This window comes from Falco naumanni, chromosome 6, assembly GCF_017639655.2.
Source record: "Falco naumanni isolate bFalNau1 chromosome 6, bFalNau1.pat, whole genome shotgun sequence".
NCBI classification, from domain to species: Eukaryota; Metazoa; Chordata; class Aves; order Falconiformes; family Falconidae; genus Falco; species Falco naumanni.
The window spans coordinates 60,867,751-60,893,349 of NC_054059.1; the positions used below are offsets into that span (position 1 = coordinate 60,867,751).

The following is a 25,599-nucleotide window of genomic DNA, read 5'->3' on the forward strand; positions in this document are numbered from 1 at the left end:
GTTGCTTTGCCGTGAACTCCTGTGGCACGATGTGAATATTAGGTAACTATGATGCTTTAGCTTGATGAAAAAGCAATTAAAGAAATAATTCTCTCTATATACCAGTTAAGTTTTTCCTGAGTTTCCAGGTTTGCATTTATCGAAGATTGTTGTAGGAAGAGGTCATTAAATTCCCTGTTTGAAATTGTAATTGTATTTTATTGTCCAGGCTGAAGATGAAATTGCTGTTCAATCTCTTTCTTCCCTCTTAAGATCACGTCTCCATTGGAGGGCTTGGGGATAGCTTTTATGAATATTTGCTCAAGGCATGGCTGATGTCGGACAAGACAGATGAAGAAGGCAAGAAAATGTATTATGATGCTGTTCAGGTAAGTAAGATATTTAAATCTTCCTTTCCATAATAATCTGATCTATAATAATCCTAAAGAGACAGGTACTGGGGACAATGTGAGAGATTTATATCTTTGCCACCACAGTGTGTGTTTTTTAAAGAATTAGTTTCTCTTTTAAAAAGGCTTCATCAAATATAAATGCTAGAGGAATACAGACACTGGGAATGGGGAAAGTCTTGAAATATAGCTATTTGTTTTCCAACTGCAATACAGTCAGTTCTCTCCAATACTGGTGCATAAAAGTATACAATACACAACAAAAAAATACATCTATAAGCAGCTCTCAGGTAGAAATTCAGTTCTTTTTTCCTCAGTCTTTCCTAAATATATTCCTTTTGTCCTTTTTCCTTATATCCAGGAGGGAGTTCCTGTCTTGTGTTTTGACCTCATATTTCAGCCATTAGAATATTTTGATTGTGGTCAACGCAGGGTTCAATATATTATGGTAGATAATTACAAGTGAAAATAGATTATTTTTTTTTGTTGCACAATGACTTTTTGTTACAAGAGGCATCTATTTGCCAGCTTCTGTGAAACAGCCAGTTATTCAAATTGGACACAAGAGAATGTTTTCAAAAATCAGAACTGTTCATACTTACATATCTATGTGGTATTTTATTTACGATCCTTCTAATCTGCAATTTCCTTTGTTATTGATGCTACTTCCTTAATATGCTGTTTTGGGAGAAATAATGGTTTTATGACACCAGATTGAGGTTTGAGAAGTATTAAGTTTAAATTCATATTTACAGACTTTCCTTCTAGTCTTGGGCAAATGACTTGGTTTCTTGGTTCTTTGCTTTCAGAGAGATATATATACATATAAAAGAGGATAATATTACTTGTTTTTTCCCCATCCTTTCATCTGTTTTGACTGGAAGCTCTCTAGGGCCAGAACTTTTATCTGTTAGTAATTCTATGTATGTACAGTGCCTCTGCAGACAAGGCTTCAAGATGCTAAGCGGTATCTGCTAATTCTTTTGTACATCTGGAAATACGCTGTCCCTAGGGAAGAGACATAAGTCTCCTTTTACTTCCCATACCACAAAAAGGGGTGGCATTAAAAGAATACAGCCGTGGCTTATAAGTATCTTTTCTTTTTTTTTTTTTTTTATGAGAGAGAAAAGTCATATGCAATGATTTAAGTCATATGTAACGATTTAAGGGAGAGTGTGATCTCTGGTGGTAGTAAATTTGACGGCCAAATATCCTCTGCTAAGAAAATCCTGCCTTTAATTTTGTAAGTGCAGATTTGGATGCAGTCAGCCTCATTTTCACTGCTAACGTGGTTTCAGCTTCAGAGCAAAAGGTGGATTTTAAATCAGGTTTAAGTGCATTCGGGCCTATAATATAAGAACAGTGATACTGTAATAGCTCAGCCATTAGGTTGGCAGCCAAAAAGAGAGAACAAAGTGTCTGAGAATACAGTATCAATTCATCTTGCCACGGAAGACATTTGGAAACACCTCAAAGCTGCTTCTAGTCTTCTACTCCCACTGTTTTAATAACATCAGGTTTTTCTTCTAAAGACAGTCTTACACAGGGTAAGCACTAGTGCATACAAGCATGCAGTAAAAAAAAGGTGGGTTTGCTAGTACAGCTATTCTGGAAACCACCTCAGGTAGCCTATCCCAGTTGTGGTGTGACCATCACCCTTGTTGGCAGGACAGCAAGTGCCTCCCATTCTGCTGGGGAGCAGCAGGGGCACATTGATCCCAATTGACAACAGAGAGCCCAGGAGAGCCCAGTGCCTTGATGGGCAGCGCTGGGCTGCCCCAGCTAAGGCTGAAGGTTCCCCATCCCCTGACTTGAGCACAGCTGGAGTAAGGTACGTCAGGAAGCTCCTCTTGCCTTGTGCCCCGTGAGCGGGTGTCCCATCCCGTGTCAGCTGCACAGGGTCAGTGTGCCTGCCCCCCGCCCCGAGCCAGCCCACACCGCCCAGCGGGTGGAGAGCTGCCTGCTGGTGCCTGGTCATCGGCAAAGAGGGCCAGGAGTGCTCCGAGGGGAGTCCGTGTGGAGTGCAGCAGCGTGGCTTTGTTTAAACTCACACATTAGCTACACCAGGATAACAAGCTCCTCGGGTACAAAAGTTGTCTTAGGCTCCTGAGGTCCCCACAGGGAGCAGAAGTGGTGGTGGCCACCACACTGGGCAGCCACTTCTCCCTGCTCGGGGTTGAGCTGGGGGAGCAGAACTGCCCAGTCAGCAGCAGCACCGCATGTGGCAATATCAACGGCAGGGTCTGAGCTCTGCTGTATATGACTAGACTTAAAGTACCTATTATCTTAATATTTTTAGTAGTACTAGCTCTTAAGCAGCCCAAGCGTTATGTCTGTCCAGAGTATCAGTGTTTGAGAGGGCTGAATGATCGCTACATGTGTGCTAGGATTCACCGTGCTGCTGGCTGAATGCTATTTCCAGTATTTTCTGAGTGATGGTGTTCATGTTCTCTGTTTTCTATACCGAGGTACATCTGTACCCAAGCTGAAAGTGTATACGCAGCGTGTGGAGGTACAGTTGGATGTTGTCACGTAGCTTGTTCAGAAAACAGCGGGGAAGTTGCAGTCTCACCGAAACTGCAGAGTGCTTGGGCCCCATTGAGATGTCGGGTTATTCTCCAGAGTAACTAGCCTGTTTTGCAATCCATCCTGATATTGGCTTTATTGCTATCGATCCCTTACTTATCTAAATTAAAGCTAATTTAAGTGTCTGCCCAAGCTGCAGTCTTGCTTTATGACTAAGCCTACATAGTTTGGGCATTCCGAGTCTGCTTCGTATTTTCTTAGATAAATTTCCCCTGACACTTTCAGAATCTTTTTAAGACTACGCCAAAGGGAACAGCATGATTATTCCTGGCCGTTCAGTTCAGCACATACCCACCAAATTCTGAAAGAGCAATGTGAAGGTCTGATGCCTAAATCAATATTATCCGCTATCCAGAAACCACAAATGAGAATATATGACGAGTTATAGTTCACTGTGAAAAGCTGAAATTTATTTAGATGAAGCTTTGGGGTTATTTCTTACATTTTTCTGTAACTCATATTAAAAACAAAGACTTCTTTCTATTAGAATTTTTGTAGCACCCATAGATTGTTTTATGGCTTAAGTTAAAAGTAATAACTAAGATGTCAAACTAGATTTAAAAACTTTTTCTGCTTGCCTTGAATAAGATGGGTATTTGGCTGACGCCATTTAAAGAGGAGTTTATTTCTTATGGGAAAAGGGACAGAGATAGTGTTATTTTGAATACCAGAGCATAATATGAATGTATTTATAAGGCTGTCGGGGGGGATTCGTAAACTCTAGAATTTGCACAAAAAGACAAGTGAATGTATTTTTAATGTAAGTTATTTTTCTCTTTTGAAAAGCAATGCATATAATGTCCTGCTTCACATAATACAGGAAGTAAGAGATCTTCTTAAACTGATTACAATGGATAGCGTGCAGCATTTAGGTACAGAACAAACATGTATTCAGCTTTTAATCATATTTTGAGGATGTAACTGCCCATAGAATGATCTATCAGTCTTTGCAAGTAACCAAGAGAGGAACCATCCCACTCTTTTCAGATAACACAGCTGATCTCTGAGACACAACTGAGTAGGTTTAGTAAGAGAACATGGTAATTCAGAATGAAAATGCACCTTGTGGGTTCACTTATATCCAGTCTAGCAACAGCAGTGTCACATGCAACTGCATGAAATCCTCCCCCTTGAACGTGTCAGCCCTCATTTTCTAAGTTGAAGGGCAATTTTCCCACTACTCCTGTTAATAGGTTGTCTCGCACCTGGTGTCTGATGACGAGGTATCTTTTCCAAATTTTCACGTTACATTAATTTATGGCCACTGCTGCAAGCTTTCTGCACCTTAAATATTTCTTCTTTCTCTTTCTGATGCTGCCTTCACCCCCTCCCCAGTGTGTTTCTAGAGAAGCGGCATACCTAAAGGCTGTAAGGAGAGCAGTAGCTCAGCCCAGAGGAACTTAAAGAGGGAGAATCCCTTGCCAGCCCTTCCCAAGCAGCTTGGTTCAGTACAGCCCTGGGTGGCCCTCTGGTATCTGAGAGGTAAAGCCACCGTGATCTGCAGTTTTACCTTTAGACAGGGGAGTTTACTTTTAGACATTTAGATTGTTTAATTTCTCTGACTGGGTAACAACTGCTCAGAAGATTGTAACAAGAAAACTAGTGATCTCTGGAGAACCTAGCGTGTGGAAGTAGAAACAATGGATGTAGCAAAAAGTATAGGTGTTGTGAAGCAGTGCCAGGGCTGCTCTCTGCCAAATTTCAACTGCAGCCAGCCTGCTGCTAGCCTGGGTTGCGTGACTAAAGAACGCAGTAACCTTTTGTGGGTATCAAAAGGTGAAAACGTAATTTTTGGCCTCAGGATTTTGAGTATTCACAACAGAAAATGTATAGGATCACTTTTTAATATTTTTTGTAGTTTTTTTCTTTTTTTCACATTGCTAACCTTTTAGACTAGCCTTGATTTACTCAGTTTGTACTCTACCAAAGGAAGCTCTATGGCTCTGATTATTTTATTTTTTTTTGGGGGGGTGGGGATATTTAATTGTCAGCATTAAGTAGTGAATTTTAAGAGCTGTCAAGATTTCAGCCTTTCAGATAAATAGAACAAATCCATGCAGATTCCTTTGTCATTGAAATGAGGGAGAGAACAAAGTGTTATTAGCAAACTGAAAACATGATATTGGCAGAGAGGCCCTTTTCATATCCAGAGTTTCCTGAGAGTCTATTTGAGTGTGGTGACAGTCTGGTGGTTGGTCTGTGCTGATTGCAGTTTCCATTAAGTTGCTTGAAGTGGTTTGCTTTGTGATCATAGTGATCTTAAAAACTACATAACTGATGTGGACAATGACAGAACTGCAACAACTCAATTAGAACAGTTTGTCATACTGGGTAAAGCCAAAAATCTATTAATGATTTGAACATTCAGTACTTGAGAACTTCTTGGCATTGAAGGAAACACATAAATAGAGCAGGCAGGGTGCTGCAGTGGGAGCCTGTCTTACAAGGAAAGAGTTGGTAGAGGGAACCCAGTATTCCCCCTACATACATTTGGGGGGCCAGGGGAGAAGGTATGGCCTATAACTTGAATGTGTAAAAATTACTAAACAGGCAGTTTATTTACATCTTTTGTCAGCTGTCATGTTTAAAATATTTATCACCCAGCTGCACTGGTGTTCTGCACGTAGCGATAGTATAGCTGCATTATGTAGGAACACAAGATTCATTACGCTTAACAGACGAGAACATCCAGAGGACTTGCTGCTCTTTTTTATTCCTTCAGTATATTTCCCCTCTTGACAGGAGTTTTGAGGCTCTCTACAACTGCTTACAGAAAGGATCAAGACTAAAGACAGGCTTCTGCAGATTTTTGAATTGTTGATAACGTACTTATAGCTGCACGATGTCAATGTTTTGGACTATAGAAAGTACTTACTAAAAAGTTTGCTTGCTTATGGACTGTCAGGAGAAACAGCAAGATATAATGGTCTTAGAACTCTTTAAGGAGGATTTTAACTAAAAAGTCCTGCGACAGAAATTGTCCCCTTTTTGCTCGTGGCTTTGCTCTTGTTCTCAGAGCAGCTGTTTCCTTACTACTTGTGCTGTTTTCCCTTCCTTTTTTGACAGAAAAAAGCTTGTCAGGAGTGGTAGATATTTATTCTAGAATTTTCAGGAAATATATAATATAACATTTTAAGAATTACTTGCTTTGATTCATGCTATTCTTTCAATACTGTTCTAGGCATGTAACTAATACTAGCCTTCTGGTAGCAGACAGCATTAAGTACATTTAGTGCAGAGCATTGGTGCTCTTAGAGACTAACAGATGTATACAAGGGGCGGGAAAAAATGGATTTTCAGACAAAAGTTAATTATCAGTTTTCCCCTAGAAATTAATCATCCTTTTAGTGATCAGATGGATAGGTATCATAGTAGTTAAATGTTGCCAATGTTTCCATTTTAAAAATTTAGGTATTCATATTTCATTTCACATGTCAGCTTGTCTGTATAACACATCCTAAGTCCAAAAGCAGTAAGTGCTTTATTGCTTTCAAAACATTCTTATCTATTGTGTTTAAACAAATGAATGTTCTTCTTTGTTCAGATTTTGGTTTTTTCAAGCGCAGTTTAGTGAGCAGTGAGGATCTCAGGGTAAGAAGATGCCACTTTGGCAGAAGTATTTAAATAAATTGTTAACAAGAACTTGACCTTCCTGTTCTGTCCTTTTTCTGACTGTATGTTTTCACATTTCATGCATCTTGTAATACATATTTAAATCCTGTATGAAGGATATTTAAGCAAGCAGAATCAACTAATAAATAACATTTAAAAAAAGAAGTGCAGTGGTTTTCTGCCATCTCCAAAACAGCAATAATAATGGAAAAAATGCAAATCTTAATCTCATTGGAATTTTGGATGAAGAATAAATTTGATAAATTATAAAGATTGCTGAAGAAAAGTATTTATTGCATTAGATCAGCTCAACAGTGAAAGCATGAGGGAAGTAACTTAAAGAGAAGAAAACAGGCAATTGACATAAATGCACAGCCCTGCCTGCTGTGTGCCATTTCAAAGCAATAAAATGTATTGGTGAAAGCCGTAAATAATAAAATGAATAAGCAAGCAATTGACATTATACATCTTTGAATTATTGGACATATCACATGGTAGAATCCTCTTTCATACTCACTGTTGCTTCAAATCATGAAAATACTGTTTATGAAGAAGATTCCTAGGGGAAGAAAAATATATTAGGATTTTGAACTGAGCTAATTTATAGTGCTTTGTTGTAAAGAATCCTGCAGACTTGTAATTATCCCCCAAACAAACATTATTAAACCCTGGAAATTTAGAACCAGGATCATATTTTTGAAGTTTCAAATTTATTAAGGTATGGAAATACTTAACTATGACTTGCAAGACAGTTTTCTCTCTAGCTGCAGTGACATCTTGAGGTGGGAAACGAAACACCTGATTTTTGTTGTTAAAACATCAGAAGTCATTGAAATTCATTAATCATAATTAGACAGTTGTTGTAAAAGGAGAGGTAAAATGCCTAAGTGCTAGAGGAAGTGGAACTGCAGTTTTACATTGCATTTTGAGGTTTGCAGTTTGTTACCCCTGCTCTTTTAGCAGAGTTCACTTTTTTTGTGGCACTTTTATTTTGAATTGAGAAACTTTGAGTTGCAGAACACTTTTCCTGAGAAGCCTCCATCTGTGCTCTGTAGGCATCTCAGTTAATATTTTGATTACCTGTCAGCGTAATCCACCAAGAGGATATACCCTCTATGAAACATAAGCTTGTTGATAGCGGTTTTTTACTCATTTGGACGGTGAGATTACTTCAGTTCTGTATCCTGTTTCTCTATAAACAATCCAGTTCAACATCCCGAACAACTCAAACGATAAATTAAGGACTTCCCAATCCCAAAATCAAGTCAGGGATTGAGGAAGGGGGTGTTGAAAACAGCATTTAAGCTGTGTGAAAGGCTCAAAGGAGTGAAGAACTGAATGAAAGAAAATGGGTATTTATTGGCAGGGTTCAGTTCTGCTTTATTTTGTTAGGGTAGTAAGGACTGGCAGTATAACACGAAGGTTAAGGGACAGGCTGTTAAGCAGAGAACACAAAACGTATCATCTTAAGAAGGGGGGCAGGAGGGGGAGGATATCAGGTTGGGAAAAACTGAAGAGTTTCTCTTTTGTGCTGTCAATAACAGAGATTAGGCACACGTACAATTTGCAATCCTGTAAGCTAAGCAATTCCGAATGTCTTATTCACTACTGTTCTTTCAATGTGACAGATAGGCAAGGGCATAATTTTTAACGTGCAAATCCATAAGAAAGATGCCAGGAGTAATACAAGGTGCACTTCAGTCACAAGTCAAACTGTAAAAGGGACTGTTATTAATGCTTCTAATTGAGTGCTCAAGCATTTTTACAGTTGTTTTATATATATGTAAGAGCTTGTACGTACGCAACAAACCATATGCCGTATCAGCTTTACATGTAGTAAATTTATTTCTTGAAATATCTGGCAAATGTTTATTTTCCTTTAGTTGCCTTTCCTTCCTCTCCTTTTTTGTCCACTACAGTCAAAGAATCAGGTTGTCTCAATTTTTTGTTGTTGTTTTTTGTTTGGTTGGTTTGGTTTGGTTTTTGGTCACTTCCAGGTTGCTCCCTTTGGGAACAGACATTTGCAGCCACTTTTTTTTTGTTTGTTTGTTTGTTTGTTTTTTTTTTTGTTTTGTTTTTTTTTTTTTGCAACCTTTTAGGTTGCACAGTCTCTCTTCTTTACTTTGGTGGAAAGGAAGAAATTACTATTTGAATTGCAGAAATACATTCTGGAAAAAAGTAAAATGAAATGTCCATTTACTATACCAGCTCCAGACAATTGTCCATCAATAATGGATTTTCAGCTAATCAAAGACAACGTTCTTCTAGCTTTTTTGATTATTTGCAGATTTTGTATATTGGTTTGTATTGACAATATTTATTACAGTAAAATTAAATAATAATCTCTATAGTGATAAATATGACACCACCTGATGTGCAAGCGGTGCAGGAAGGAGTTATTCATAGGTGGGGACCAAGCTGTAATAGAGCTGCAGTTCAAATAAATGTGTCTTTTTTAAGTGTGATAATTATATCAAAATAAAAGTAAATTAATTCCAAGTATGAAATTCTGAATTAAGTCTACCAAACAGGGCTTTTCATTTGGGTGGATCTTTGTCACCATACTACCTATTCTCCTTTTGTAACAACTTGGTTTAGTAACTTGATTTCCCTGGCAGAACTGTGCCCGCAGCCCTGCAGAGAGCAAGTAGCATTTCCCTATGGGATTGTAACGCCTTTCCACCCTACCACTCATGTTTGGAGACCCTTACATCTTCATTTAAACTGATAGTATTTCTTCCTCATCCTAGTACTTTCTCAACTTTGCATTCAAGTTTTTATACTTAAAACAATTGCCCACATATTCCCGCCAGTGATTTAGTCCTGCTCTGAACCTCAAGTTTATTTAGAAACTGAATGTCTTTCAGAAAGTTCAATACAGCCTGATGGCACTTACAAACCTTGTGAAACTCACTGAAAAATATTTTGATGTGCTGCTTACAGAAGTACATACCATTATATTATAACCACAAAAATATTTAGAATGTGAATAGCATTTTTGTGAATTTCCAATAGATGGATGATATATGGCACTTTGGCAGTTTGGGTAGATTCAGAATTGATAATTGTAAGAGTACTGATTTTTGTTTATTGTTTACTTTGAAAAAAATTTATTATACAAATTCATTTTACAGACATTATACATTCCAGAAGTAGTGCTTTAACAATATTTGGAAGTAAATTCTGAAATTAAACTATAATTAGGTTGGACTTGTGGGGAAAAGGAAGGTTTTACTGTGTCTTAGTGCTGCAAATACTGTTATCGATACAGGAGTTCAAAATTTCAGTGAATGCATTTATCAATAGTTAATGTTGGGGAGTTTCTTTTATGTGTTTAACTCATGCAGGAGATACATTTTTTTTTAAGATCAAAAGCATCTACATTTTTAAGGCTTTCTAAGAATGCTGATTTTTTTAAAACAACTTTCTTTTTTATGTTGAGATCCTGAAACAAGCGGAACACACCTAACAAATTCATTATAATCTGACATTTCTATGGCATGCTGGAATTGTTCCAAACTTTATGCAACTTTAATACTGCAAATTCATTAGCAAGCCTTTGGAGAGTGTTGTTTCAGGGCAAGCGGTTAGTCTGTCTCTTCTCAGTCAGAGGGCAGATGAATAGTGATGGGAGAAGGGGAACTGGGTTCTGACAAAAACAGTTTCCCTTGCTCAGACTGAAAATGGCCCATGAAGCAATTTAGTTTAGTTGGGCAGCCCCACTGTGAGCTGCCTGGCGGTGGTTTTGTGAGCTCCACTGGTGTACTTACAAAAAGAGCTTACAAGTCCTCTGGGAAGAGACGTTCCGCTGCCTTTCATGCTTTACAAAAGCTGTTTGGTTGAGGTCACTTTGCTTAAATCATGTAACTACTACAAACTATGACTTCATAAGTATATAACTTCAAACGCAGATTAGGCTTTACCAAGTTACAGTGTTTGTTTTCCTGTCTTCAAGAATAAGAATTTGCTGAGTGCTGAATGGACTTGCAAGTTCGGCACACCGGGGCTTATGGCTTCTGATAGCATATCAAAGGGTATTTGGATTTCACGTCTTGGCAGAAATGATTAGTTACCTAGCTTGCCATTAATAAAGGTATATGCAACCAGTATAGGTCTTATCTAGCCCTCAGGGACCTGTGATTATAAAAAGTATGACAAGGCAATTTGAGAATCTGTAATATATCAAATAACTACGTAATAGAAATAGCTTTAAATAAGATGCTTACATAATAAAAATATCTTTTAATAGGCATATGTACTAGTTCTTAATAGGACCCATTTATAAAACCAAGATAATTTGCTTTACTAAACATGAATAATCAATCTGGAAACATATTTTTATTTTGTGACATTCTTAGCATCAGTTAGCATCAATTTGTTAGTTTCTTGACACCGGTTTGTTAGAATAATTTTTTAGTTTCCCAAGTGGAAGTCATCTTTTTTTGGCCTGAACTTTAATTTTGAGCCAAAAGAACAGGAAAAAAACCCCGCAAACTCTGAAAGACTAATTGCTATCGCAGAATCCATTTTCATAGTACAAGATTCAACTCTGCTCTAGTTACTATAGTTCTGAAGGTACATGATTACTGTTATTTCCATCAGGTACAATAATACTTCATTCTGTCTTTCATTATTTTTTTACTAAAATAAATGTAATATATGTAAATGTAGTCATCCATCTATTTTATATTTGTTTATGTTTTTAATAAATTCTGATTCAGCTGCTAAGTAACCAGTAGAGTTACCGACTATTGCCAGAATTGTTAATTTGGTGACATAGGGATTACCGTGCTGAAAGGCTTAATGAAATGTCATTAAGTTAAAAGTTTTTTTTATTTCTGAACATGGTTTTACATAGCTTATTTTTCAGAATGCCTAAGTATTCTGAAAGCTGTTTCCCCGCAAAATTGTTGTGTGTTTTCACACTTTCCCCTTTCATAGTAAATTCTTCTTTTTATATGTTAAAGTATGCAGGATTTGTTTAAAGCACAGGAATCTTCATTGTTTACTGCAGCTGTAAAATTCAGGTATGTCTTTCAGTAGGTATCTGGTGCTAAAACCATACAATTAAGGAGAAAACAAAGGGATTGAGTTTTCTGAGCCAGTAGTGGGTCTGGAGCTGGGCGGGAAACATCCTTACTAAATGCTTTGCACCAATATTAGTGGAAAACCAGGTGTAGCTTTCCGTGTGACATTCTTGGCACAAAAAACCTACTCAGTAAGTAAAACTTGTACAATTATTCTGCTGGTGCTTCTAGTTCAGAGCAGATTTTTCATGCTTATGAAAACAACCTTTACGGATGTTTAAATGGGAAGAAATAACTACAATCAATACCTTCTCTTTATAACATTTTTTTAAAATCCTGGCTTTTTTCTTATTAATACTTCTCTGTACTGATATTTTATTCATGTTTTTTCTCTTGTATAATGCATATTAAGTATTGTTTCTGAATCTCAGGATTTCAATAGAATAAACCAAAGCACTGCTGGATAACTGAATGTATGATAGCATTGTTCATCTCCTCTCCATTACCACTTAAAGAGTAATAGCCTACTTTCGGTGTGGGCTTCTAATTAACATGCTCTTCTGCATCTCCTCTATTGTTTTAATTCTGTTCCTTCCACAAGGGAAGGTTGTTGTCCTGGATTTTGTGATCAATGACCATACATTGCTAACAGCACCAACTTCTAATTCTCTCTGGGAGATTAGTGTATTTTTATCCTGCCTGGGTTTTTTTCCAGAAATCACAGTGAGACCCTACTCCTGATTGATAACTACAGAGGAATTGAGTTTGGGATGGAAAACTCATGGGACTTTGGGAATACCATATAGACTCAGAGCCCTAACATCATTCAATGCACTCGTTGAGTCAAGCGTTTAGAATATGAGTTATGTTTGCATATAAGTGGCATGAAGTTATATCAATAACCACATCCTTTAAGTCAGAATTAAAATGGGAAGTATGGAACCTGAAGTGATGGCTCATGACCATTAAAAGTGAAATTACCCAAAATTGCTCAAAGTAGAAAGGGAAAGAAGTAAAATAATTTTAAAATTGAATTGTATTTTTTAGGTCTTTTCAATATTTTAATAAAATGTACTGCATAAGTTGCCCAGAGTTGTAGCAAAATGAATCATTGTTACTCATGTATGCTAATCTGTGTTGGTTTGGTTGCACTTTGAGGTTATGCTAGATCATATTATCTATTTTACTTTATAAGCAAAGGTGATACGGAGAAGAGCCAACCAACATACAAGACAATTTTGTCTTTGTCCCGCATGCTTTACCAAATGGTACATTTGGTTTGAAATCACATACTTTTGCAGGCCATAGAGACCCACCTAATTCGAAAATCAAGCGGGGGGCTGACATACATCGCTGAGTGGAAGGGTGGACTGCTTGAACACAAGATGGGACATCTCACTTGTTTTGCTGGAGGCATGTTTGCTCTAGGAGCGGACGGAGCACCTAATGACAAGACAGGCCATCACATTGAGCTCGGTGCTGAAATCGCTAGGACTTGCCATGAATCCTATGATCGCACAAGTAAGTACTGTATCGCAGAGTTTAGTTTCACAGTTTGACTTTGTGAAGGCACCCATTGGTATTTTTGCACAATGCTGAATGAAAGTTGTATGATGATGAGAACTTTTTATCCTTTCTGAGCAAATCCTGCTTTGCTCTTAGAGTAACTTTAAGAACGGCTGCTCTGTTTTATAAATAATTTCTGTGCATCTGAATCATATCTACTCACTCTAGTAATTAACATGATAGGTTTTGTTTCACTTTGCCAATTTCTGTATAGCCGAATACAAATCAGAGAGGGACCCTGTTCACTTATGCATCAATATAGCTATTAATCATGTGTTATGCACAAAAAATTATTTTATGCTCAGTTCTGGTGGTATAACGCTGCACACAATAGAATTGCACAAAGAAAGTGGATTTCTGTGCAGGAAATTTCTCTGGATTCTTTCATCTTCTTATAGAAATAAACCTGGCAGCATTTCAGGTCCAGAGTGTATTTTCCAGTTTGATATAGAAAAGTAAATATCCTTGTCTTTTAAGCAAAATTTCACATGTTGCTGTTTATATGAAGTCTTCCAGAATGCAAATGTTAGCATCGCTATTCAAACTGGAACTGCTGTTTAGGGCACTGATGAAGAACAGCTTTCTCCTACTCTGAAGTATTTACAAAATATTAAAAACAGAAGGAGCTGCAGTGTCGTCCAGAAATTATATACCTTTTGGGTAACCTGGCTTTGTGCCACAGGAAAGGATCATTGATTTGGTAGATGACATAGTTTAAAGCCTTTCTTAATGCCTTCATTTTAGCATGTGATTTTATATTTGCTAGGCATGAAACTGGGACCGGAAGCCTTCAGATTTGATGGTGGTGTTGAGGCCATTGCTACAAGACAAAATGAAAAATACTACATCCTACGACCAGAAGTCATAGAGACCTACATGTACATGTGGCGGCTCACTCATGACCCAAAGTACAGGCAGTGGGGATGGGAAGCTGTAGAGGTAATGTTCTATTGGACTTTTTTCTTACTAAATCCTAACGTCTTGTTAAGTGAGCTACTGAATGATATCTGGATGTAGTTTAGCAGTTGGAGAGTAAATAGTTATTTAAAATTAGTAATATCAACTCAAATTTCCAGAGATTCATTTACTAAATTGATGAACTGAGATTGTTTTTACAAAACCAAATAGTGCTGGTATTGTGTTATTAGAAAAATACCTTGGGATTTCTCCTTCTTAAATACTTCTGAGATCAGGGTCATATTTGGATGTACTGCTCAAGATGTTAAGGATCGCTGCATGTGAACGGAAAGTGCGGATGTGTGTCAAATTTGAGACTTGGACATGGAAATAAGCTTTATGAAATGTATTTTCAACAGTAATGTACAAAGGTGATTTTAATTAAGGTGATGAAGGCCAAAATGAAGTACTAGATAGCACCGAATGTTTAAAAAATGGGTCACTTTCAAAAAGCATAGGTCATCTAGGCTGAACTCCATTAATGATAACAACCTCTTCTAGGTTTAAATTTCTGTGTCCCACTAGCCATTGAGTTTCAACCATCACGCTGAACCTAGCTATTCAGTTTTGTCTAGCACAAGCCTTCCAAGAGAGCAGCTAGTCTATACTGCAAAAATTGGCTTGCCAAATCCATTGTTTCCCTTATTTCAGTGGTCAATCACTCTTACTGTTAGAGAGGAGAGCCTTTGCATTTACCATGTTTTATTCTCTGGGTATGGGTATTGCACTCCTAGAGTTCACTTATTTTATCCTCACACTAACGTTCCCCTTGCTAAATTACCTGCCTTTAACTCTTACTTTGGAATTTTTAAGATTGAGGTATCACAGGAGATACAGGAAGCTGAAGAACATTATTATCGCAGCTCTGTATATTTAAGAAAAATGAAAAAAGAAAAAAAGGAAACAAAACCCTGTGCAGTATTTTTTTCATTCAGTGACCTCTCCTTTGCAGAGTTATTGCTGCCCAGGATTTAAAAAATGTCCTGTCTGTCAGTTTGCCCAATGCCCCTTGTTCCTAGGAGTACGTAACTATAACTTTCTTGGACGGGCCTACACAAGTAGTTGTAGAAGGTTGCTTTATACTAAGGGAAGAACATTTAGACTCATGTCGTCCAATTTCTCATCACCAAAGGACCCTACTACAGAGCTGTTAATGGGTTATGACTCCATATACCTGGCTGTGACACGACATCCGCCAGTCACCTGGCTCGCTCAACAGCAACCAGGATCTGTAATTGTATTCAGTATTCACTGTGTGAGATAGTGAATGTGTGGCAAATGTTGTTGAGTGTTGTGAAAAAAAGAGCGATTCAGTTTTGGTAATTAGATATTCTTGAAGAATGAAATCTATGGTAAAATCTGCTTTCCGTAAAAGAATAGCTGCTAGCATTAACTCTACTTCTACTCTCTAATTTCTCCTTGTTTGAATATTCACAGCAATTCCGTATCTGCAGTCAACAGTGTATTCAGCTAGGTAGACAGTGGTTATTTAGGACATTTTACTTGCCTCCCAATGATTCCAAAGCAATTTTTTAAAAAAAATTATTTGGATATTTTAGATAAATAATGTAATTTAGAGTGCTGTTTCCTTACTTTCTTCTTTGCTAGCGCTACCCATAGGCATGCATTTTACTACTGGAATCTTCCCAGGCAGATTATAATTGGAATATTTACAATGGCTGTTTAGGGAAGTCATCCCACCAGGCTTCAGCAATGCCAAGTGCTCCTTCTTCAGGAGATGTTTTTCCTGACTCATTGTTGCTGCCCACACTGATAGCATTGTTATAAACAATTGAAATGTTTTCCTTGTTATTATTGTGTACCCTGTTGGTTCAGTTTGTTTGTGTTTACTTCACGTTTGTACACTCGTTTACCTTCTTAGCATTCCCCATGTGTTCCTTGTTTAACATTTTTGTAGTTATTCTTTTCTGGCTCTAAGGCAGTGGATTACAGCCCACGTGTGGGAGATGCAGCTGGTCACATTGTGCACAGGCCCATCTTCTACTGTCCTAATGCACAGTTGCGTGTTTCACATAAACAAACAGCTTCACAGAATGTATAGTCAGCTGTAGGTTCCAAATCTTTTTTTTTTCCTTTTTTCTCTTCTTTCTTGATATTCATACCCATACAGCTCCACCTGATAATGTATTATTTTTTGTTCTAGCATGTGTCATGATACTGCAACTATTTCATAAATTCTGCTTCCTCTTGCTCCCTGTTCTTGTACCAGAAAGCACGTCAATCCACCCTTTTTGTTCTTGGGGAAGTCCCTGACCACTGACTATAGCTGGTTTAATTATCAACATCTGTTGCACAGAGAGGAAGCTGAGATTGAAACAAGAAAAAAGGGGGAACATTCAGACCATTTGTTGTTGCCCAGAAAAGCTGGGCAGATCTTCAGGTGTTTCATGTTCATTTTCAATTCATGACACTGGCAATAAGAACTCATCAGGTTTGTTCCCCAGTGCCCTTGTAGTAGAAAAGGAAGCTGTTCTGTAAGTCGTGACTTCTCAACTTTCCAACAAGTCTATTAATTCTTTCTCTAAAAACGTGCTCTAGCCTCTCTATTTTTTTCTTTAGAAACTTGTTTTGCTGCTTTAATTTTGACTCCAAGATCATTCTGTATGTACTTCAGCAGCTGGAGAAAATGCAGTTACGACCAACAGCAATATCCACTATTTCTGAGTCAGAAAGATTTTATCAGCTTAGCTCATGAAAGTCTCCCTTTCTGCATTATAAATGTGGCACATATTTTGAATTCATAGCACTTCCTTTGTTTTTTTGCCTTTGTGATACTTTGAGACTGTCAGCCAGTTTTCCCTCTGCTTGATGTTTCCCATTACTGTAGCATAACTGATCATAGCTACCTTCATTTTCTGACAACTACTAATTTTAAAAGTGTTTGATTGTTTCTTCCCACTCACCAGTACCCCGAACATCACTGTACTCTGAAACTGCAGGTATGGGCGCAAAAAGCCATGACTGCCAGTTAAATGAGGGTGACAACCAAGAGCTTTTTTATTGTGCTAAGGCTGCACATGAATGTCCTGTTCCTTCAGTTAAGTGGCAAGTAGCTTTGAGGGGTAAGATACTTCACATTTTCATCAAGTGGATAGCACCAGGTGGCTAACAGGGTGCAAGTTAACCTCTTAGTTTACATCATAGCAGTGTGTTCAAGTACCTATATGGTGTATCTCTACAACAAACTCATAAAGAAGGCTCTAACTACATGTTAGAGCACGTAAACCACAAATTCAATTTGCTTTTATTTTACCTCACCCTGTTTAGAACACAGATATTTCCTTGAATAATAGCCTTATCCTTCTAGTTCAAGTTCTCTTTCTGCTGTGCCCTGGAAAACATAATCTTATGTTTGACATCGAAAATCCAGACACAGATTCAGCATTCTGAATTCGTTGCAGGTTGAAGTAGACAAGAGGGAAGGAGTACCAGCCAGGGGAAATTACTTGTTTAAACTTAAGTATATTTGTCACTTAGTAAAAGTGTCCAGGAAAATTAAAGAACATAAAGACACACAAGAAAAGACAAATAGGCCTGTTTGTATTTTAAAGGATCTCTCCTGGAGAAAAATCCCTTTTAAATATACAATAGGCAGCTTACTCTCTAGTGAAAACTATGGAGAGACTGACGTGCAAGCTAAATATATGCAGATAGCTATAGGGACTCCAGCAAAACCAAGGACATTTAGGATATCTGCTCACAGCAAAACACATATCTTGAGCAGCCTTTAGAGCAGCTGGAGGTGATGGATACCTCAGTAATTATTACTGACTTTTAGTCCCATCTTTCATCAGAAAATGCTTATTCTTATCTTGCAGCTTTTTGCTACATGTGGTTTGAAATGCAGCATCTTTCCCTAAATAAAATGTACACATCCTGTAATCACTTCAGTGATGTTTTTAATAACTTCAGAAATGGAAAAACTAGTTGTCTTCCATCTCTCCATCGGGAGTTTGATAAAACTCCAGGTATTTCAGCTTGAAAGTTGTTGCTCCAATACCTGCCTCCACAGCAGGCACCATGTTTCAGAGTAGTGTGGTCCTGAGTAAATGTAGAAATCCACCGTGCTTACTGTCGTTTTCATTGTTAGAATTTATTTAAGGCTAAAGACCATTTTCTGATTTTTTTTTAATATAATGCATTGTTTTAAATGTAATCATCTTTGATTCTCTTCATTCCTTTATTATACTGCATGATAGCAAAGAGTTATTATAAAAGAGTAAGAAAAATTAAGTCTAATAATACTTTTGACCTTGTTAAATAGGTAAATTATAAAGAAAAAAGATGAATGAATATTTTTAAACAGCAGTGACAAAAGAACTAATATTCAAATAAGGTATCGGATAGCAGTGTATTTAAAGAAGTTATGGCTTGTACATAGGCATATAGGTACTACCTTTCTAATGCAAACACCTGTCTAAAATAAAGCAAAGAAGCAAGGTTTATTAAATAATATAACTGTATATACCTTCTACACTTCTAGCACCAGGTACGTGTTCTTTGCTTTCTGTCCAATCTTCATCTGATCTTTTTTCTCCTTCAAAATCAGCTGATCATATAGAACATTTCTGTGGGCAGAAAAGGAATTATATTTTTAGGTGGTCCATGTGCTCCTTTTCATTGTAAATAAAATAGGAATCAATCATCTGTTTTACACCTCTTAACTGAATACACAGTTTGGAAACTAGTTAGAGAAAAACACATTCTTATTCCTACATCTAAAACGTGTTGCATTAATTTCAGCTACGTATTAGCTTTCCATCTACTCCTGTGGAATATATAGCTTTTTCAGAAAGGTATCAAAGCAAAATAGTACCTACTGCAGAAAAGAAACTCAGTCACAGCCCAATAGCAGAGGTTTCCCATTGAAAAACGAAAAATTGCAAAGAGAAACTAAACCACTTACATAGAAAATGGAGAGTTGCCTTTGTTTTTTTGAAGCAGCTGTCAGGAGGTACGGAAAAGACTGGTCTTTATCACGGTACTCAGTTCTATCACAACAATTTTTAAGCACTAAAATATGACCAAGAAAGGTATATGTGACATGATCTCTGAAGTCTGATAGTCAAGCCTGTGAGAAAGAGGCTATTATTATTCCTATTAAAAAGAGGAAAAAGAAAATAATTGAAAATCCGTATGTCTTTACATCCATATATCCCTATATCTTTCCTTCTGAAAACTGGTTTGTGTTCACTTCTTTTATTAACTTATTATTTGATTCTCTTCCTAAATGTAAAATTAGACATGTGTGCGTATGTCTTTGTAAAAAGATTTTTCTACCTAGAGCTTTATCTGGTTTTCAACTCTTCAACAAAGTGATAATTTGAGGGCAGGGCCTAGTTTTATTGTCAAAGAAGGAAAAAATGGCAGTTGATTAATTTTGTTAATCCCACTGTTGGTTTCCCCCCCCCCCCCCCTTCAGGCACTGGAAAAACACTGCAGAGTAGATGGTGGCTACTCTGGCATTAGAGATGTTTACAACAATCATGAAAGCCATGATGATGTGCAGCAAAGTTTCTTTCTTTCAGAGACACTCAAGTAAGTTAAAAAAGTTGACTTTCATTAATATGAAGTAGTTCTATGTATCATCTTTACAGACAAGTATTTATCATTGGTACCCTTGACATTCACAGAACAAAATCTGACTGAAATAGTAGAGCTTTTCTTAGGTGACGGGAAGCCAAATTGCCTTTATTTTTTTTCTTTCTGTATTAATAAACTAAATCCTGTGACTTCTGGAAATTTTCTTTACTTCTGATAAAGGTACTTTATAGTCTCAGTTGAGAAATTACATCTCTTTGTTTTGATAGGATCTAATTATATATGCCAACAGTAGTGAAACAAAATGACTAAACAGAGGACTTATCAGGCTTGTATTACTTTTCATTTTTAAAACTACAGAAAAAGAAAACAGAAATCATCTTGCATGGTAAGCTCGCAGGACCTCTCCTAAGTTTTTAATGAAAAAAATAATGAAATAAAGGAAGCATTGTCTTGGTCTTTCCATTTTTTTTATTTTTTTGGTGTTGTGCAAGAAGTTGCAAAGACCAGAAAGAAGCAATCACATCATTTCAACTCAAGTAAAATAAATATTGTAAATACAGTTATATACATGGTGGGAGGGTTTTGGGTGGGTTTTTTGAGATGGTGCACTCCTCCTACTGTGTCTTTTAAATTGGCCTATCAGAATTAGAGCAAGAAAAGCCTTCGGGAAAGGATGGTCATTAAGAAAAAATAAAATGTCACTTGGTAAGCAGACTTCCATCCCTAAGAAGTCTTCAATAATCATGCTACAGTAGCTACTACCTTGTATCATGACATAAGTAAAATATTGGATTTGTTTATTGGTTACTGATGGGTTTAATAGACCCCATCTTAGTAAATGGGTGCCCAAGCTACTGGTCTAGTACTGGTTTTCTTCTTTAAAAATCCTAAGCCAGAGGTTGTTCTTAAAATACTGTAGTCCAATCTTGTCTTGCTTCTCATTCCTACACTTTGATATACGTGGACATTCAGGAGGAAGAAATTTACTGTGCTTGTGTATTATCAAAACAATGTGTAATAAAATTACTGAGGATGAAATGGAAGTGAACTGATATTTAACTTTGATAGCCTAAATGTCTTTGTCTTCTGTCAGGATAGAGGCACTCTTTTGTTGGTCTCCAGTTGCTATTGCCCTTAAGTCCAATCTGAGTTGAGTAGCCCCAAAGTTTTGTGCTAATCATTGTGGTGCTGGGACTTACTGCTGTTTTGTCATTGGTCAGCTTTTCCCGTTGGTATATTCATCTAGGGATCAGGTGTTTATGCTTTCCTGATAACTGTTGTAGTTTCACTTGCCTGATGTCATCACATTTCCTACTTTTTTTTCTTGCCAGGTACTTGTATTTGCTGTTTTCTGAAGACGATCTTCTTCCATTTGAACACTGGGTCTTCAACACAGAGGCTCATCCTCTCCCCGTTCTTCACAAAGACTATGGGAATACAGAAGAAAACCAGAAATAGATGAAGATTAAGTTATGCTTTGTTTATTTCTTATGTTTCTTTCCAGGACTTGGGCACATGATTTGGTTTTAAATTCCTGAGTTTTTAAATCAAGTCTTTTGCAGTCTGTTTTCTTTAACAGTAAATTATTATGAATGGACCCAAACTAATTATGATAAAACCTCAGTCCTCTAATCCAGCTGAGCCACTTCTTTGAAGAGAAATAGGACATCTCTCCAGATTTTGTTAGGCTGCAGTATCGTCCTGGCCAAAAAGAGCAGAGGGTCTGCATGTTACTTGTTTCCTGTTATGCTTGTAAGTTGACTGCAAAATTCTTTTCTCCTCTGTGAGGAGATGTCTGCTTTAAGCTGTAATATTTTGCCATGTTGCAAAAAGCCATATTGAATTAAGTATAAAAAGCTTTTTCTTTTTTTTTTTTTTTTCTGTGTTAATTTGTTTTGTGTGTCATCCAAAACAAATCTTGTGACTGTGACAGCCTCTTCTTATGCGGGTCTATCATTACTTGGTAAAGTATCTGATGTATTTCATTGTCAATGAAGTCTACATTAGGAATATTTTAATCTCATGCAGATACGGCTCAGAAACTGTAGTATACGTTGAAGTTAGACTTAACTAGTTTCTATGAATTTAGCACATTAGTTAGCAGACCTTAGTTTTTCAGGTTTTGATTAGAATATTGAAATAGAATAAATTGTTTCCTCCCTTTTCTAAGTGATGTTATTCTCATGTCTTTAGTCAGGCTACTATGGAGTGAAAAAAGATAGTAATTTCTTATTAAGAAAGGGAGTCTTACCTTCTTTATGTATTTTGTCCAGTAGCTTTCATTTGATCGGATGGTGAAAAGGCAAAATAAAATACTCAATGACATTTTCCTGGAAGCTGAGAATTATACCAGAGACAATTTGTTTGGTTTTCTGGGACTTTAGCAAACATTCAGATGAGTTCAGACTTGATAGTATATTGTCACAAAGCAATTTAATGTATCTACATGAATAAAGCTAAATGTTCAGATGCGTTGAGGAAGGTAAAAGAAGATAATCAGAGGGGAAATTATCCAGGATAGAACTAGAACTTTCTGAAAGCACCAAGTCTGTCTTGTTTAAGTGAGAGAAACACAGTATGCTTAAAAATATTCCCTAGATTAGAGGCCTGGTTCACTAAGAAAGATAACAGCTTTGCCAAAAATGTTTTACTTTGTGGCATAACCAAAGGGAAAAAAAAATAAATAAAAATGAGGCACTATTCATTCCTGTTTCTATTTAAGTGTGGTTTGGAGTGGTTTACACAATTATTAAGTCTACCTATGTTTTCATTTAGTGACAGGATGACTTTCACACATTTTGAGTAGGGTATAACACCTGGCTTCCCATTCAGAGAAAGTACATTATTTACCGATTGGACTGCAGCAAAACAAATATGGTTCTGTACAGTAATCTTCTTGAAAGGTATTTAGTAAGATAGCTCACGTGTCCAGCACAGCTGAGGAAGCACATTTGTTTAGGCATTACAGAGTATGTTTTTTCTAGGCTGATAGAGGTCTACAATGCAGGTTTTCTTATGTAGAAGCCAAGAACAAAGATAACTAATTACATTTTTGTGTATAGCAGCTGAAAGCTGACCTCTAAACTTTACCCCTTCACTCTCTGGAATCTGCAAAGACAGCACTGCCTCTCTGCTTCCCCTGCACAGAGAAGATGGCATGTGCCACACGAGCTGCCAAAGACACGTATGTAGGCGGCAAGGCAAGAGGATCTTCAGTGATGCTGATCCTTCCCTCGCAGGCCTGGCAGAGCTGAGCATTCATACATGGAAGATAGTAGGGGTACCCTGCTGAGCCTAGGCCACCCAGCACTGGGAGAAGGGATTCAAATGTAAATTTTACCTGCAGGTAAAGCCTGCTTATGTGGAACCAGCACTGGCTCAAGGCTTTTTGCTTTGCTGCTTTTTTATTACCATTTTCTTTTTTAAAGTATGGATTCCCTCATGTCACAATAACAGTTTGCTGAAACTGAATGAACAAGGCTGAAGTTTTGGCTCTCCTCTCTTGAGAAGCAGAACTTTTGCTGATTTTGATACTTCAAATTTGTATCATTGGAGGACTAAAATATTTCACTGTATTTCTTCAGAAACAGCATTTAAGGAAGCCTTCCCCCCTCCCATGTACCACAGAGAAAGTACAGCTGTGGAATAAAAACAGAAATTCTGTTCCCTTTTTAACCAAAAAGTAATAATAATTACTTCTGTTTCGGTTATTTTTATTGGGTCATCTGCTGCTATTTACCACATGGTTGTGCATGTGCTACTATAGGCCTCATATCACTTAAATAGCTACAATAGCTCAGACAAAAAAAGTCTTTGAGAAATGTGTTTTGTAAGCCTCTTTTTACATGGTTTTCTTAACCACAGTATGCTTCCCCCAGATGTGTCTAGTGATCTTGCCTTTACCTAACAAGCTGCAGAGAACCAGGAGAACAAGGTAGCTCTTCTCTGTGTTGCAAAAAGCAGGCTACTCTTGTGTGCATTGGGTCCTATGTACTTAAATATAAGCATCATGACTGTTTCCTTGTAATACAGACATTTAGTATGAATATTTTTTTAGTTTGAGAGTTACAATGATATGAAAGAGCACAAATTTGACATGGCTGGTATGGGTATTCAGGTTGTATGTACAAACTGCACTATACTGTACCTTTTGTAAACTAATGTAAGTAGACGAGAAGATTGTACAACGTGTAGATTTGCCAACTGTAAGAAAAAACCTTTTCATAAACTGAGAATATATTGATTTTTCTTTTTCTTTTTTTTTTTATAACCCCAAAACACCAAAGTTAGAGCAATCATTTTGAAACAGTCCATACTTAACACTGCCTGTTAGATTGCCAAGAAACCATGCATTTTATTTCCCATTCACTTAACTAGCTGCATGGAAGTGGCTAGTGATGCTGTTCCCAGTCATTCATAAGAGCAAAAGAACTTGCTTTATTGTTTGGGGGCGGGCAGAACAGGGGACGGGACACACAGACAGGACATGACAACACGGGATGACATTACCTTTGTATAAACACACTGCCTATACTTTTTCCATTTTGTTGTAGCATAATAATGCATTTAAATCTGCATACGTTAAGTTCTAAGAGGCAGATCACTAAGTGGCACCCACATTGCTTCATGGGGAAAAAGTTTTGGTTGTTTGTGAGATAAGTATTGCATATGTGTTGGTTGTACACAGATTTTTGCAATGCCCAATGGCTCACTGTTTCTATGGTGACTTCATCATACATATTATCCATTTCTGTCCTGCATTTAAATTGTTTTTGATTGGTACATAGTCCGTTTAGTCTTTTCATCTTTATATAAACTGAAATTATGGAATACATAATAGATCAAGATGCTTAATTTTGAAGAACTTATATTTGTAAAAATTTCTCTATTGTGAATAAAGTCTTTTAATATATCTGTTCAACTTGTTATAATTTTTCCTAAGTGTGTTGCAGAAGTAACTACAGGAGTCTGCTGCATAGTCTGGTTTGGCTGCTATACTCGTGATTTTTTCTCAGCAGATTGGTTTGGTACAGATTAGTACTCTGTGTACTTGTTAAGATACTGTTGTTAATTAATGTTAGTCAGCGTACAGAATTGCTAGCACAGAAATGAATTTCTGGGAGTTCTTGTCAATAAAATTCAGCATACCAAATGTATTTTGGTAGAAAGTGAACCTACTAATGAAAAGCAAGAAGCTGGGAAGTCAGAGGTGGCAGGCAGTAAGCGCAGTGAAGGTCAGTTGCTCCAATTCACATTTTGCACAATACAAGCGGGCTTCAGCTAGATGCCATTTAGAAGCAGACACTGGAGCAGAGATGACAAGGCTGTCACAGTGCCCAGCATTACATGATTATGTAATGAAATGCTATCGTTAGTCCATGCTGCAGAGGGGAGAGGAACAGTTGTCATAGGAACTGTAACTACATTTTGTCTTGGAAGGATGTTAAGATCTCCAATCTAGATACTGAAATAACAGCTACACCTCACACCTAACCTTGTTTCCTCTGTTTAGTAGGAAGCCTTATCCAAAGATGATAGTGTAATAAACTACTGTGATTTTACAGAACAGTCTCAGTAGAATAAATTTCTGTCAGAGAACTTACTCATTAGACCTGCTCTAAGTAATTTTTGAGGGTAGCTCTTAAATCTGGTGTCTCATTTTTCCAGCATGGTTGTCGGTGTGCAGCTACACAGTGCAATCCTTGGAGTAGCCACAGGCAGCCCCCTCCGGTAGCAGGCTCCAGCATCACACAAACTGCTTCTCAACAAGCTGAACACGAACTAATGCAAACCTTACTACAGATCATTATTCACAAGAGATGTAAATACAAGCCTGGGTTAGAATTTCAACCAATTCAGTCTCTTAATTGGGTGCTTGGTGTGGTTTGTTTTCTTCA

The 25,599-nt window shown here is 37.2% G+C and overlaps 1 protein-coding gene across 2 annotated transcripts in view; it reads left to right on the forward strand.

Annotated features, from left to right (window-relative positions):
* MAN1A1 (mannosidase alpha class 1A member 1) overlaps positions 1-24,614 on the forward strand; it is a 150,338-nt gene extending 125,724 nt beyond the window's left edge. Inside the window, exons 8-12 of one of the 2 annotated variants that reach the window (XM_040597917.1) lie at positions 253-368; positions 12,916-13,135; positions 13,947-14,119; positions 19,581-19,696; positions 21,034-24,614. In XM_040597917.1, the coding sequence (XP_040453851.1) occupies positions 253-368; positions 12,916-13,135; positions 13,947-14,119; positions 19,581-19,696; positions 21,034-21,160 (752 nt within the window). In that variant the 3' untranslated portion in view covers positions 21,161-24,614. The remainder of the gene's footprint in view (positions 1-252; positions 369-12,915; positions 13,136-13,946; positions 14,120-19,580; positions 19,697-21,033) is intronic. The other variant, XM_040597918.1, reaches the window with a different exon arrangement.
* The last annotated feature ends 985 nt before the right edge of the window (positions 24,615-25,599 follow it).